Source organism: Grammomys surdaster, unplaced genomic scaffold (genome assembly GCF_004785775.1).
Source record: "Grammomys surdaster isolate TR1022 unplaced genomic scaffold, NIH_TR_1.0 125940, whole genome shotgun sequence".
Lineage (NCBI taxonomy): Eukaryota > Metazoa > Chordata > Mammalia > Rodentia > Muridae > Grammomys > Grammomys surdaster.
Genome location: NW_021620762.1, coordinates 498,127 through 513,710, shown reverse-complemented (window position 1 = coordinate 513,710; position 15,584 = coordinate 498,127). Strand labels below are relative to the sequence as shown.

The window sequence follows — 15,584 nt, the reverse complement described above, 5'->3', positions numbered from 1 at the left end:
TAGGTAGCCCTGGCTGTCTGGGTTGGGCTTGAACTCACAGAGAACTACTTGTCTATGCCTCTGAGTGCTAGGATTACGGATGTGTAGTTATCTTTATATCCACAGATAAACGCCTCTCTCAGGCCCCATCAGACAAGCTTCCTTTGCAGTAGACGACATGTAACACAGAGGTCCACACTGCTCAACATGTGGAGGATAACCACACTGTAGCAACTCACGGGAAAATTTGTTTGGAGCTTACAGTTTCAGAGGCCAGGCCAGGCAGGCATGGAACTGGAGTAGCAGCTGAGAGTTTACATCTTGAGACACAAGGAGAAGGCAGAGGGAGAGCACACTGACTAAGAATGGCACGGGCTTCTGAAACCTCAAAGCCTGCTCCCAGTGACATGCCGCCTCCAACAAGGCCACACCCCCTAATCCTTCCAAAACAGTTCCACCAACTGGAGACCAGGCATTCCGAAATATGTGCGAATGGGGGGGCAGTCTCACTAAAAGCACTGTTGAAGTTAGGTCTGATTTTTCCTCCCAGTCCCATGCTCCCAGAAATAAGATTCAGATTCAAAAGATATTTACAAATACCTTGGCCATATAGCTAGGCTCTTTTCTGACTAGCTCATAAATTTAAATAACACATTTATTCTAATTACACCATGCTACGGGGCTGGTTACCCGTGCTCGGGTATGTGTCTGTCTCCTCCCACCTTCCCGGGCCAATCTTCCGCACCTGCACTATTTCCCAGAATCCTCTCTCTTCCTGCCAGTGTCCCACCTCCTATTTCCTGCCTCAGCTCATTGGCCATAGGCTTTTTTATTGACAAGTGTTGCTTATAAGCGGTGCTCTCTACAAACCACCACAGACTCGCTCCGCCCTAAGCGGAACATTCAACATCACACCTCCGGTGCTCAGGGATTACGGAGGAAGAGATGGCGGAAGGAAGAGTGTGAGAGACAGAGGCTGTGGATGACTAGAGGGAAAAGCATTTTCTGGTCTCAGCAGGGTGTCTGCATCAAGGTGCACAAGACCTAAGAGAGCTCAAGCTGGACAAAATCTCCGCATGAGGAGGAGGAGGGCGCAATGTCCCACCCGTGGCTAAGGTACTGGTGGCATCTGATAGCTGCTGGGACAATCCATGGCAAGTCAGCTTTCTTTAATGATGTGACTCCAGATAGGCCAACCACAATCCAGAACGGGCTCCACAAGAGTATTTGGGAGCCGGGCGGTGGTGGCACACGCCTTTAATTCCAGCACTTGGGAGGCAGAGGCAGACGGATTTCTGAGTTCGAGGCCAGCCTGGTCTACAGAGTGAGTTCCGGGACAGCCAGGACTACACAGAGAAACCCTGTCTCGAAAAACAGAAACAAAACAAAAAAAGAGTATTTGGGAAACACAAACTGGACTTAATGGGAGAGAGGGAGAGAGGGAGGGAGGGAGAGAGGGAGGACAAAGTCATGTGTGTAGAGAGATAGGAATAGATTTGGGAGGGGTCAGGCAGGGGGAATAAATATGATGTACATATTATAAGAAATTATCACGAAGTAAATGAATTTTTAAAAATTGCATTTGTTTATTTAGCGTATGTGTGTACCTACCCTCTACCATTTGGGTCCTGGGGAGGGAACTGAACTCAGGTCCTCAGGCTTAGCAGCAAGCCCCTTTACCCACTGAGCCATCTCTCAAGTCTTGCTTGTTTTCTTTTAACTTCTTATCGTCTTTATATATTATGTCATTGTCCTAATCGGGGTTTCTATTGCTGTGATAAAAACCCAAGCCAAAGTCACGTGGGAAGGGAAAGGGTTACTTGGCTTATACTTCCACATTGTAGTTCATCACTGAGTGAAGTCAGGACAGGCAGGGGCCGTGGAGGGGCTGCTTACTAGCTTCCTCTCTGAGGCTTGTTCAATTTGCTCTCTTATAGAACCCTGGACCACGGTCCAAGGGGATGGCTCCACCCACAATGGGCTGGACCTTCCCACATCATTCGCTAATTAGGAAAATGCTCGGCCAGCTTGCTTACAAGTCAATCTTACAAGAAACATTTTCTCAATTGAGGCTCCCTCCGATCCAAAGAGTCTAGCTTGTATCAAGTTGACATAAAATTAGCCAGCATGCAAAATGGTGAACACACATGTTCAAAAAAGGTCTGAAAAATCACTGTTTGGCCAGGTAATTTGAATAAATGTCCTGGAAAGACCTAAAAACTTGAGCTCTTCCTGCCTCAGCCTTCAGAGTGCTAAGACGCCAGGCAAGCACCAGCATGCCTGGCTTACATACAGGGATGACAAGACCTTTCTGAGTGCCCGAATAACACTCCACCTTTATAGCTGTGTGATGAATTTAACTTTTCCTTCACACATGTGTGTCTCCCTGCAGTAGGAGCCTACCAAGAGCCTGTGAACTGAGCATATTGTCTCCAACATCCCAGGTCAGTGTACCTGTGTGTGTGGCAGTGAGTGGGCGGGCTCAAGTCTAACCTAATTGTCTGCAGTCTAATGGTCCTCAGCTTCCTGGTGTCAAAGGGCAACATTGTAACAATTTAAGCTTCTTAATAGGCTTTAATTTGGAATTCAGGAACCAGAAATGTTTCATTGTATAAAACCCATGGGATATTCCCCTGGGTTGAATGAGGGGTTATAGACAAGGAAGGATGAGGAAGGAGGTGATTGGTCAGTACAAAGTTACTGATAACAGTGTGAATCTAGAACTGGGGGAGGTTGGGGCGGGGGGGGGAAGGCCCCATGTTGAAGGCTTTCTCTCTTATAGTTGCATCCTGAGGGTGCCAGACCATGGATGAGTTTGTAATGAGGCTTTGAGGTCAAGTGGGGTCAAGTGAGGATGGACTGAAGCCTCTGAATGTGTGGGGTAAATCTACCTTCCCTCCTCTCAGTGTCTTGCTCAAGGCATCTGTCACAATGTTGAAGGGATGGTTGATGTGAATGTACCCTGCACCTGGAGAATGGCTGAAGCTTAAAAATGCTGACAACATGAAGTGCTGGTGGAGACATGATTGATGGCTCTCGCGGGAGGAGAATGTCCATCAGATGATGCTAAGGGAGTGCCTGGCAAACTCTGCACAAGCTGTTCCAGCTCCATTTCTGTTGCTTCGATAAAACACCTTGACAAAAAGACAATTCAGAGGCGAAAGGTTTATTATTATTATTATTATTATTATATATGAATACACTGTAGCTGTCTTCAGACACACCAGAAGAGGGCATCAGATCTCATTACAGATGGTTGTGAGCCACCATGTGGTTGCTGGGATTTGAACTCAGGACCTCTGGAAGTGCACTCAGTGCTCTTAACCACTGAGCCATCTCTCCAGCCCAAAAGGGTTTATTTTAGTTCCTAGTTCTAAGTTATAGTTCGTCACATGGGGGCATCTAGGCAGGAGCATGCAGCCGATCACATCAAAGAGAAATGAATGCACAGGTGCTCGCATGCTCATTCTCAGATGAGTTTCTTCACTCCTATTTACTGGCAAGGACTCCTTGCCTAGGGAATGGTGCTGCCCACAGTGGGCTGGGTCTTCCCTCAACAATTAACTAACAGATATGCACATGAGCCAACCCAATGCAGGCAATCCATTATTGAGACTCTTCTTTCCTCAATGATTCTAGATTGTGACCAACGTGGATGACCTCTTGATCTTGAGAAATGAGACCTGGGGGTAACCTCTGGCCTACATGAGTGGGAACACATACACACACACAGGCACGAGCACGCACACACATATGCACACACACACAATTCTTGTTGGCCATAAAGGAGGTAGAGAGGGGCATCCACTGCTCAGGACTGAAAGGTGACACTCACAAGGGATGTCCCCAGAGCCTCTAAGCCTGCTCCCAGGCCCCATGGGTCACCCAGCACCCAGAATCCCTCTTCTGCCTGATTCTCATTCTCACTTGTCTTCTGCTGTGAGTGACTGAATATCTACTGATATATCTAGAGCCTCTCCATGTATCCATCCTTACAGATGCTGGGCTTCTGGAGGAACAGCTGGTCACCATGCCTCTTCCTTTTCCTTACACATGCCCTCCACTCTCTCCTGCTGTTCTTAGCCTCTGAGTGCAAGCCCAGCAGGCCCTTCTCAGAGATGCTTGTCTCAGTCAGATCAGGCCTGTGCTCACCAGCTCAGTATCCATGGTTGCATCCCACTCTGTTCCTCCATGGTGCTCCTGGGCCAGGGCTGGATGTTTGCTTGTTACTGTCAGTCTCCCCGATGGACACGATCTCACTCCCTGTCCCCTGGAACCCAGCTCACCTGCCCTCCAAACACTGGAGGGAGCCAGCAACAACACCCCCCACACACACACACACAGATGAGCAAACATCATGAGAAGCACATGTGACTTTAATGATTTCAGATTAGTGATTGTGACAGGATACTGCAGGAGGCACAGGAAATCCCACAGGATCTCACGGAACCTGCTTGTGCCTGCAATGGGGGCCTTGAGACTGTCAGCCCTGGAGTGAGTGCTGGCTGGAACCTTCTAGTAAATTTTAAAGCTCATAGAGACAGTGGAAGCTAAGGGAAATCTGGAAGCAGGCTGCTGGAGGTGCTTACAAAGAGGCCGGAGACCAAGGGGGCTGAGGGGGGGGGCACAGGAATGTCTGAGTCCCCACCACTGAGATGTGTCATCTATACCATGTCAGTGGAGTTAGTGAGGTAGAAAGGGCGGACAACCACTCGGAAGCTGCTGAAGGTCCCTGAGGCACAGGGAAAGAGGGAGGGAGTCTTAGAACTGTTGGTCTCCAGGGCACCAGGAATAGGGGCCTTAGAGCCTTCGAAACTGGTGACATCTACCACACTGTAGCCTCCACAGAGGATCAGTGCTTTGTTCTCGTAGCCAATAGTAGGATCAGAGTAGCTGGATGTGGTGAGGCCCAGTACGGGGAGCTCGTCAGAGGTACACGAGAAGCCATAGTTCCAGCAGCTCTGGATGGTGGGGAGGTAGGTGGCTGACCAGGAGATCAGCTTGTCCTTGAAGAGGAAGCTGGGGTGTCGTGGGGTCTGGAAAGACTGGTAGCCATAGTACCGGGCTTGTGAGCCATAGTCATATCTGTAGGGCTGGTTGTATCCGTATCTTTGTGCCCTCCAGGTGCGGGCCGTCACCAAGCTACTCCAGGTGGAGGACGTATAAAGCCGGGGCATGTAGACATCCTCAGTGAGGTTCAGGCCTCTGTACTTGGCCAGCACTTCTACAGGCACTGTGTGGAACTCTAGGGCCTGCATGGTCTTCCTCTGGAACAGTGCCTGGTGATCTTGGTACAAGGACAGGTTGAATTGCAGCTCAAACAGCTCCTGGGGCAGCATCATGGGGAAGCGGACCTGTTCCACCAGGTGCTCCACATCCGTGTGAGAGGCGTGGGTCTCTGTGCTCCACTGGTCTACTGCCTTCAGCAAAACCAGCTCACTAGACACAGCCAGCTCGCTCTTGGGGAGGAGAGCCTGGATCAAGGTGGTGGGAACAGCCGGCCAGGCCTCAGCCTGTGTCAGAGGTTCAAAGTTCCAGGCCAGGAACTGCACACACAGATCTTCCAGCACAGAGTCCCCTGTGGCCCGCGCATAGGCATAAAGGTCCAAGGGAGTACGGAAAGTGGGGTCCTGGGGGAGGAGGGTGGCAAAAAGCCGTCCACAGTAGTCCTGAAGCTCTGTGGCCCCATAGGCAGAGGCTAGCTTGTGCAAGCACTTGACAGAAGACATGCTGACCTCGATTCTTCGGGAGTAAAAGTACCTGAGGGTGGGAGGGAAGTGAGGTGTCTGGAGCCAGCGCTGCCGCACAGTGGGTGAGCCTGGCCTTCTGCCACCCTGGGCATTGGTCATCCTCAGTCTCACACCAACTGGCAACAACTTTGGGGTATCAAGCAAATAATTGTTGGCAAACACACCCACAGCCACTTTCTTCCTCATGTGTGAATACCCTCACCTGAGGGTTTCCCACCATCTCCTGGTCTCTCTGTTATCACTGTGAGCCTTGGTCAGCAGAGGTCTGGACATGGGTCCCCTGCTGGGTTCCTATGGTAACCTCTCTGCCCAAGCATCTACTTGTGGCAGAAATTTCCTGCTCTATCATTGGACAGGGAAGAGGGAGGTGGAGCTAGGAGTTGGGAGGAGGGAAAAAAACGGCAAGGAGAGAGAGGAAGGAGGAAGAGGAGAGGCAAGATGGCTGCGTATGTTACCCTCGTGTTTCTAGCAACCTCAGGTAGTTATTCATATCAAGGTTAGATAGTTGGGATAACAATTCGAATTGTGTGGGCATATTGTGTATTGAGTATTTGATGATATATAAATCTACTTGGTTAATCTTAAGCGTTAAGAATCTTACTCCTACTGGGTACTGGGAATTGTGATATCTACCTTGATGGTGGCGGTTATCATCTAGTGATAAGCCCAGCACCATAGGGGTGGCAGAGTTGGCCCGGGGAACATGCCTAGATCCATGGAGGCCACGGAACTGACCGGCAGAGGCAACAGCCACACCAACATCTCATGGGTCCTGGGCTGGCGCCACTGGCTAACCTGTGCTGTCATTAGTGTGAGAACTTAGAGCCGGCAGCCAGGTGGATGCCACCTTTTCAAATATCTTCCACAACGTCCACTCCCAGTCAGGTGACAATGGCTCTTCAGTCACCTTATTTCTGCTTCCCTGTGGCTTTGAGCCACGTGAGGGTCGGAGCCTACCACCTACCGAGGCCACCGTGACATCCTCTCTTTTTGTGCACAAGTGTTCAAACAGGTCTGAGGTCCTTGCCATTGACTTCATGGCACCCAGGAGGCTGGGATGGCAACTGTCTCCTCAGGCCTGACTCACCCTACACAAGTGACAATAGACCTTTCATGAAATCACCTCACACGGAGGGCATGGGATAGTAGGGTGCTGCCACCGACCTCCTACTGCTGCTGAAGGAGGGAGGACCAGTAAGAAGATGACCCTCATCCCACTCCAGAGCGGTCCCTAAGAGCCAAAGGAGGCTGAAATGAGTCACTCAGAGCAAGTGCCTCTCTGTCCTCATGCCTCCCCATGCCTCACTCACCCAGTCTTAAGTTTCAGGCATCAGAGTGGGTACGCATCCCTGCCCATCTTTTTCAAGTAAAAAACACTTGTGCAGAGCGGGAAAAGGCCCAATACTAGCAGCAACAAGTGGCTGGAGGGACACCTGGAGGGTGCATACGACTGCAGAGGGAAGCTGACAGAGAGGGGAGGGGGATGGGAGGGAGAGGAGGGGAGGGAGGGAGAGAACAGAGCCCAGACCTCAGGTCACAGATGGTGGCAGGGCACAGAGGTGTAGGAAGGCAGGGATGGCATCTGCCCCCTCTCACTGTGTCTTAGACATTGACTTCCCCTGCTTTGCACACTAGGCTGGAAGCGACCGGTTTTAATCTGGGTTTAATTGCCAGTACTGTTCTCATAAATGTCACGTTCTACCATATAAAGCTCCATGTCATAAGAGTGAAAGAGAATACTTTTAATAAATGTTCTGGTTTTAAATCATTGCTTTCAAAATGCAAGTCTGAGAAGTTCTGGGTTGGGGAATCAAAAACTTCTTACAACATCGTGTGGTGATTTGGAGAGGGTATTTAGAGTTGAAGAGTGAAAAATGCATGTGTTTGCATGCACTGATGTGGGTGAGAGTGCATGTGTGCACATCACTTCAGTGTGCATGGGATGCTTGTGTGTGAGAACAGAGCAGTGGGTGGATTAAGTATGGTCCCTGCAGGCTCAAATATTCGAATGCTTAGTCATCAGGGAGTAGAACTGTTTGAAAGGATTAGAAGGATTAGGAGGTGTGGCCTCGTTGGAGGGTGTGTCACTGGGGGTTTCCAAAGCCCCGTCTCTCTCTGCCTGTGGATCAGCATGCAAAGCTCTCAGTACTGCTCCATGTCTGCCTGTGCGCTGCCTGGCTCCCTGCCATGATGATGATGGGCTAAACCCCTGAAGCTCAAGCAAGCCCTCAATTAAACGCTTTCATTTGAAGAGTTGGCTTGCTCGGGGTGTCACTTCATAGTGATAGAACAGTGACTAAGACAAGTAGACACATAGGCACATGTGAAAGTTAGGCTCGGGTGGATGCACGTGTGTTTATGCAAGTGCAGGGAGCCTTTGGATGCATAAGTGGGTGTGTCTGCACGTGTGTGCACACGTGCATGTGCATGCAAAGGCAGTGAGTATTCAGATGTCTAAGTGTTCCATGCTTTCATGCAAGTGCAGGGTGCATTTGGATGTGAATGTGTTCACACCAAAGCAGCAAGCATCCAGGTGTGTGTCCACGTGATTCTGTAGATAGATGTGAGAACTCGAGACCGTATGCGTGCGGCGTGAAGAAGCGTGCACGTGGCTGTGTGATACACGAGTGCATATGTGTGGGTGCTGCATTGCACGTGTGCGTGCCTGAGTGTGTGAGACAGACCTGCTACCTTGCAGCTCCACCCTGGCATGGTGTAGAGGTAAGGAGGAGGCTACAGGCCAGGCACTAACAGAGCTGGAGACTTGGCTTACCTGAGGAAGTCTCTGACGACAGGCATGCACTCAGCATCCACTCTCATGATGACGCTGCTCCCCACCACCTGCCACAGGGCGTGGGCCTCGGGGTTGGTGCGCAGGATCAGTGTGTGGGCACAGAGGCTCAGGTCCCCATGCCCCTGCCCTGTCACCTGGATGAACAGGTCACAGCCCTGCTGGCTGTCAAAGATCTGGCCCAGCGCATCTGGGAGCTCTCCAGAGAGGTCCAGGATGTGCACATCCCTGGTATCTGGGGTGGACAGAGGCAGTTGCTGTGTAAGAACATGGGCTTTCTGGACCACTTTCTCTGTGACTTTAAGTTCCATTTGACCCCCAGGAGTCAGTATCCTCGTCGGAACCAGACACCCTTGTACCTGGCTCTGCTCAGAGGGTTTGTGGGAAGATGCTGGAAGGAGCAGGCCTGAAGGGAGGCTGCAGCTGCCTTCTGAACCCCATACTCAGGCACTTCCTCTAGAGGAGACACGGACCCTGAGGCTGTGCTCATCCTTCACAAACCCTCAGTAACTACAGAGGCCACCCTCCTACACCCAGTGAACACTCTGATAAGTTAGGGTCTCATTGCAACCCTACATTAAAACTTGAGGGTTCTCAGTCCCAAGGGAACAGACAAGTCCTGAAGAGGCTATGGCATGTCTTGGGCCATTCCCTGCCTCTCAAAGCCTAGTCTAGAACCACATACCACACCATGTGCTGCTTTAAAAAGGTTTGGCTTGATTTTTACATTTGGAGTGGGTGGACTGGCTTCCTGTGTCACCTCACACCACAGCTCCAGTCCCTCTCAGCTTTCCCCCTCCAGTCCCTGTTTCATGCTGTTCCCCAGCCAGTGAGGCCTCTTGCACTCCCAGAAGCCTGCACAGTTCATTCACACTCAAGAGGCTCCCCAGGTCTGAGCCCTCCACCTCAGATCTACTTGTACCCAAATCTGTCTGGCCGTGTGGGATTCAATACCCTCAGGCCTCAGTTCTCCTACTCAGGACAGAGGGATGTGTCCCAGGGTCCCCACCCCAGGAGGAAGCCACAGATGGCAGCCAGGAAGGAAAGCTCCCACTGGGCCTCAGGCACTGGAGATGAAGAGTTGCCATCCAACACAGGCAACACAGGGTTTGGGCACCAGTGTCCGTGAAGATAGCCATGGAGAATCACTTCAACTCCATCACACACAACCTGTGCACACAACCTGTGCAATGTGTCAGAGCAAGTAATAACCGTAGAGAGCCAACCCTCCAGCACAGTGTCATCCGTACATGGGACTGTTTCCCATAATCCATTGCCCTGCTCGAGAAGGTTCTCATGGGTAACACAGGGGCTCTCTTGGAGGACGTGGGCTCCCAGCCACATCCAGAGTGCCACTTTCAACTGTTTACACAGGGTGCTGCTACAGGCAGGGGCATGGCCACCACTTCCCCTAGATGCTGGGAGGACCAGGGCAGCTCACCGTTGGAGCAGACCACGCCGGCATCCTTCTCATGTCCACAGTGGCTCACCATCCAGCCCAGGGAGCTGCAGTTGGCCAGTGAGGACTCATTTCCTGTACATTCCACTTCATCCAGCATGATTGGTCCTTTTCCTGTGGGCACAAAGGGAAAACCAGGGGCCACGCTGGAGGAGGAACCCAACCTTGGGCGGGGACCTGGGCTGCTCTCCAGCACAGGAAGGGATGCTGGAGGAATGTCACTCAGGGACCTCAGCCACACCTGACCCGAAGGCAGCTCTGCCCAGTGCTTGGGTAGCGTTCCCATAGCCCAGGGCCCGGCAGACGACCTGGGCATCCAAAAGGTTCCAGAGGTTGTCACACACTGTCCCCCACTGGCCTCTGTAGAAGATCTCCACACGGCCCTCACTGGCTGAGGCCCCGTTAACCAGGCGCATATCTCCATCTTCTGTGCCTGTTGGGAGAGGGGAAGACAGCTGGGAGGAGGGCTAGCCTGCTTCCATGTCCACTTCCCATGAGCTCAGTGTTCTGTGCTCTCTTGTGGGGCAAAGATCACTCCAACTGGGGTGGAGTGGCTTTCTGGAGTTCTCTTGAACCACTTCAGGAGGCCTTCTCTGTGTGCCTTGTGTGTGTGTGTATATGTTGTGTGTGTACACACGTGTCTCTGTGTGCACATGTGTGTGTACACATGTGCCATGTGTGCATACACCTGTACATGTGTGTGCACGTGTATGTGTGTGTGTGTGTAAGGTTACCCACTGAGAAGGGATGAAAGCTCTGGTGACCCCACAGAGGCCAAGGTCTTTCTCTGTCAGCTCTGGGTCTTTTGCTCCAAGAGGGCACCTTGGCTCTCAGCCAAGAGTGAACTAGATGAGCCTCCTTGCTGGCTCTCTGGAACACTGGCCTGAGGGGCAAAGTGGGCTCTGGGTTCCTACACACAGGCAGAGAGCAGATTCACCTTGGCTTATGATAGGTGATGTCCTGACAACCCAATGCCAGCTGCCTCATCTTTGGGGCCTCTGGACTGTCCCCACTCAGCAACTGGACATTGCAATGTTGCTTGTTCCCTCCAGAATGTGGGGCAGAGGGAGCTGTGGTGCGGGGTCCCATTGTAAGAGAGGAGCGGGGCGCACAGAGCTGGTCCCAACTCGCACGTACAGTTCCCATCTCATCCCTACAGCCTCTGCCTAAAGCGGACAATCCTGGACCAGAGACAGTCTGCATTCAGGTACAGGCAGCCAAGGGAACCGTGCTCCCTGCTCTCTGGGCCTCCCGTCTCTGCCCGTGTTCACAGGGCCAGCTGGGTGCTTGAATTGGGGTCACCCATGCTAGAGAGGGATACCCAACTGAGGGTCCAGGACGGCAAAGCTCTCAGATCCACGATGTAGTGTGTGAACTGCTCCCCAGGGACTACCTGCCATCCTAACTTGTGTCCTGAGACCTCCCACTCCAGGACAGCACAGGCTGTGCTCTCCCTCCTTGCCCCACTGATGAGATGAAAAAAAGATTCCTCGGCCTCTTCTCCAAGCCTGCATTTCACTTGGGTGCGGGGGAGCCCCAGGGGAGCCCCAGGGCCCATACACTACCACCATTTAGAATGGCTGAGGATCTACACAGAAGAGAATCCTGAGACATGGAGCTCTGGAGGATGCCACCCAGCTTTTCTGCAAGGCAGAAGGGGATGCTCCACAGAACAAAGTGCAGTGGCCCTGACTTCTGTTTTGGACCTTTCCGTGAGCAGGACTCACCTTGAGTCCCTGGAATCAGCAAGCACACAGAGAGGAGCCACAGGAGAGCCATTGCCTGGCCTAGAAGCCCAACCCTGCGGCAGAAGGAACAACAAAGTTAGACTGGCAACAGCTCTCCATAGGAGACTGGCAGTTCCACGGTCCCCTGTCCTGTTTGTGGAGGACAGGATAGTATTGTGGGTAGTCCTCTTTTGTAAAGCCCAGATGGCTATGTGATGGCTCTCAGGCAGCCCTCTCTCTCTCACACACACATGCTCTGTAGGACAACCTTCAGGTCAGTAAGAGTCCCCAAATGAGGCAGGTGGGTTGAGGGCTCCTGCCAACGAGGACCCAGGAAATAGATAAGAGGCTGTCCCTTAACCGGTGGCCTTATCTTCAGGCAGTAGCCCCCTTTGGGGTGTGCCCCAAAGACATAAGATATGCCAGTCTGGGAGGGCGTTGTGGATGAGGTTGGAACAGTGAACCCTCAACAGGAAGTGACAGGGACAGTGCAGAAGGGTTTGGGACTTTATGATGTGACTTGGGGATAAGTGAGAGGTGGGTCAGGATCAACCACCAAGGTGCGATACTTAGACTCTTGTCTGTCTGTAGGATGTGTCCCACCCAAGCATGTCCCTCAGGCCCTGCAAGGAGCGGGGTAACCCATAGAACAAAGTCCAGTAACCCTGGTGGGCTCATTCTAGTCCAGCAAGCTTGGGACTGGTAGTGACTGGTGCTAAAGAGCTGTCTCCTGGGCAGGAGCTGATAACCCCAAATTGTTTGTTACTCAGACCAGGCGCACAGAGACCAGCAGTAAAGGTATCTCAGGACCAGTAGAAACATCAGGAGTGACCCCACTACCCCAGCCCTCTCCTATCCACCAACCCCCACCCCAGACATTCTGCACCAGAGCAGTATGAGCAAGCCCTCAGTGGTCCGGGGTACTTGTAGCCATCTTGGCAGGGGTGAAGATATTCTAGGACAGACTTGTGCCCTTCCCTTTGGCTATCTGACTACTGAAGCAAGGGCTGAACTGGAATTCCCCTGGTAGTCTCATGCTGAAAGGAGAAGGCTGTCGCCTGGGGACGGCAGAGAGGAAGCTTGTCTCCAGGAAGCTTGTCAGCCCACTCTGGGATTTATAGCCCAGGCAAAGGGCAAGCCAGTTAGCTATGCACACCTCTATGTAAACTTCATGTTAGTAACCCCTAATGGACTCTGGGCCATTAATGGGGGAGGCCACTGGACTCTTCTCGGTGTGGCCACGTTAAAAAAAATCTCTTTTTTCTGCTTTTCACTGTCGTGTCTTTAACTGGACCGTGGAGGACGGGTGGCTGAGTCTGGCTATCAGGGGAGCCTTCTGGGCATGAGCTCTGACCGCTGGATCCTGTAACACACTGATGGGTGGGAAGCTTGACCCTTGGTGCTGTGCACCCTTCCCCCACCCCACTGGTTCCCGCCGGCCTTCTGCACCCAGCCACGCACCGACCCAGAGCAATAAACGACTCGTAAAGTTCCCGCATCCCCAGTGAAGGCTAAAGCTAGAGAGACAACTGACTAGATCACACAGCTAGTGAGGCTCTGCTGGGGATGGCCACCTTCTACCACAAGGACCCTGGCAGAGGCTGAGGGGGCCCAGGGAGCCCCACATCCATGTGCTGAGACATCACCCTAGTTTTATCCCAAGGAGGCCTGGATTCTGGGACACCTGAGTCCCAGGCAAACTGCACTGGGTGGCAACGCCCTCCATTTATTATAAGCTGTGGCCATGGGTTTGTCCATGCTGGGTCAGGAACTTTAGGCCTCGGAACACTGCAGGGTATGTGGATGTTGCTGTCCACTGGATGATAGAGGCTGTTTCTGCCTGACTCCTTTGTGTGGGAAGATGAGCCAAGCCTGCCTATGCTGGCTCGTTCAGTACCACTATGGAGGTAGGTTTAGGCCCCGGGTGAGAATCCACAGACCCAGGAGGAGTCCAAGAGATGAACTGTAACCCACTCGCCCCTTCAGCTGTTCATTCACCAAACATCCTGGCCAACTGTATAGGGGCCTGCAGGTCTAGGTGCTGCTGTGCTCTGCCCGGCTAGAAATCATGCTGTGTAGAATGGGGACTCACCTGGGAGCAAGAGCCAAGGCAGCTGCTGAAAGTGGTCCTGGAGCCTCCTTGCTGGCTGCAACTGGAAACTTTCTGTAAACTGTTCGGCTGAGAAAGGCTCCACCATGTGGTTTACCTCAGCCTCGTCCCAGGAAATGCTTTGTAAACCTCGTCTAGTTTCGATTTCCAGAAAACACATGATGGAGGCTGCTTCTGGGGTTGGCTGTCGACAAGGCTAATAGCTCTCTGCTTGCTGCTCTGTGGGGCGGATGGCAGTCACCCAAGTGAGTTGATAAAACAACAGTGTTGCGGCTGAACAGATACATGTCCAGGCTAGCCAGGCAGGCGGGGGAGTGGGGGCCAGCTTGGAAGATGATGGAACAGGTATATTTCCAGGCTGGCCAGGCAGGAACCCTGGGGGGCAGCTTGGGGGGGATAGTGGAACAGATACATGTCCAGGCTGGCCAGGAGGGCACCCTGGCAGATGGTGGAAAGATGCTGCAAGGGGGCCTAGGAGCAGCGGCTCAGGTCAGAGTGTCTGAGTGTGGACATGGGCTGCACAATCCTTTCCTGGACCTGGGGAGGCTGGGTGCACTTATGCACAATCCTACCATGCTCAGAGTGAAGCTATGTGGGCCACAGAGTGGTCCTGAGGGACAAGAATAGAGACAGGAAGGCCAAGAGCAGGAAGCAGGGCTGGGAGCTAGGGTGGCTTAGTGGTTAAGAGTATGGCCTGCTCTTCCAGAGGACATGAGTTCAATTCCAAGCATCCATGTTGGTTAGCTCAGAACAGCCTGTAACTGACCTCCAGGGGATCAGCCTCTGTAGGCACTCACACCCAAGTGTGCTCATGCATGCACACACATAATGTACATAATTTTAAAAATTAAATCTTAAAAGGTTTCTACAATATCTATTTTTTAAAAAAAACCAGCATGGTGGCACACACCTTTAACTGAGAGGCAGAGGATCTTTGTGAGTTAGAAACTAGTCTGGTTTATATAGTGAGTTCTAGATTAGTCAGCGTTACACAGAGAAAGCCTGCGAAGAAGGGGAAAAAAAACCAAAACAAAATAATCCAAAAACAAAAAAATAATAAAACAAAAATAATAACAAAAAATAATAAAACAAAATAATCCAAAAAAAACCCAACAATCCAAAACAACAACAACAAAAGCACCACCAACAAAAATGGCTCAGCAGGTAAAGGTACTTGCAGCCAATCTTGACTATGAGTTTGATCCCTGAAACTCACTGTAGAAGAAAACTGACTCCTGTCAGCTGTCTTCTGATCTCCGCATGTATACCATGGCATGTATGTGCATGCACATGGACACACACAGTAAATAAATGTAAACAATCATATAAAATTCAAAGAGGACTGGAGAGATGGCTCGGCGGTTAAGTACACTTGTTGCTCTTGCAAAGGACCCAGGTTTCACTGGAAACATCCACATGGTGGCTCACAATCACCCATGACTCCAGTTCTAGAGCATCTAATGCCCTCTCCTGATCTCCATGGTCACCAGGCACACATGTGGTGCACATACATACATGCAGACAAAACTTCCAAACATATAAAATATATTAAAATTAAAAAACTAAAAAGGCGTATTTCCCCAGACGTATGATAAGTTTATACAGTGGCCTAATTCCCAACTGTTCCCTGCAGCTCCCCCAGCTGCCAGCCCCATGTTTAGTACCTCAAGACACTCAACTGTCCTCTTGACCGCTATTCAAAAGGTCCGACACAAATAGCCCAGGAGACAAAGCCAGGTGACTCCGAATTGGTATAAAATCACCCTGT

At 51.6% G+C, this 15,584-nt stretch overlaps 1 protein-coding gene across 1 annotated transcript; it reads right to left on the bottom strand.

Moving 5' to 3' along the window:
• Positions 1–4,334: 4,334 nt before the first annotated feature.
• Lgals3bp (galectin 3 binding protein) lies at positions 4,335–13,919 on the bottom strand. The gene is made up of 6 exons (XM_028752821.1): positions 13,799–13,919; positions 11,707–11,780; positions 10,221–10,412; positions 9,962–10,093; positions 8,503–8,755; positions 4,335–5,739 (listed from the first exon to the last, which is right to left on the bottom strand). Exons 2-6 carry the CDS (start codon positions 11,756–11,758, stop codon positions 4,644–4,646), a joined length of 1,725 nt encoding a protein of 574 aa, XP_028608654.1. The 5' UTR covers positions 11,759–11,780; positions 13,799–13,919; the 3' UTR covers positions 4,335–4,643.
• Between the last annotated feature and the right edge of the window lie 1,665 nt (positions 13,920–15,584).

Coding starts and splice junctions, on each gene's coding strand:
- Lgals3bp (XM_028752821.1), bottom strand. CDS start 11,758: ATGGCTCTCCTGTGGCTCCTCTCTGTGTGCTTGCTGATTCCAGGGACT. Junction 10,094..10,220: donor CAGAGCTGCCTTCGGGTCAG/GTGTGGCTGAGG, acceptor TTGTGCCCACAG/GAAAAGGACCAATCATGCTG. Junction 5,740..8,502: donor GTCGTCAGAGACTTCCTCAG/GTAAGCCAAGTC, acceptor TCCCACCCTCAG/GTACTTTTACTCCCGAAGAA.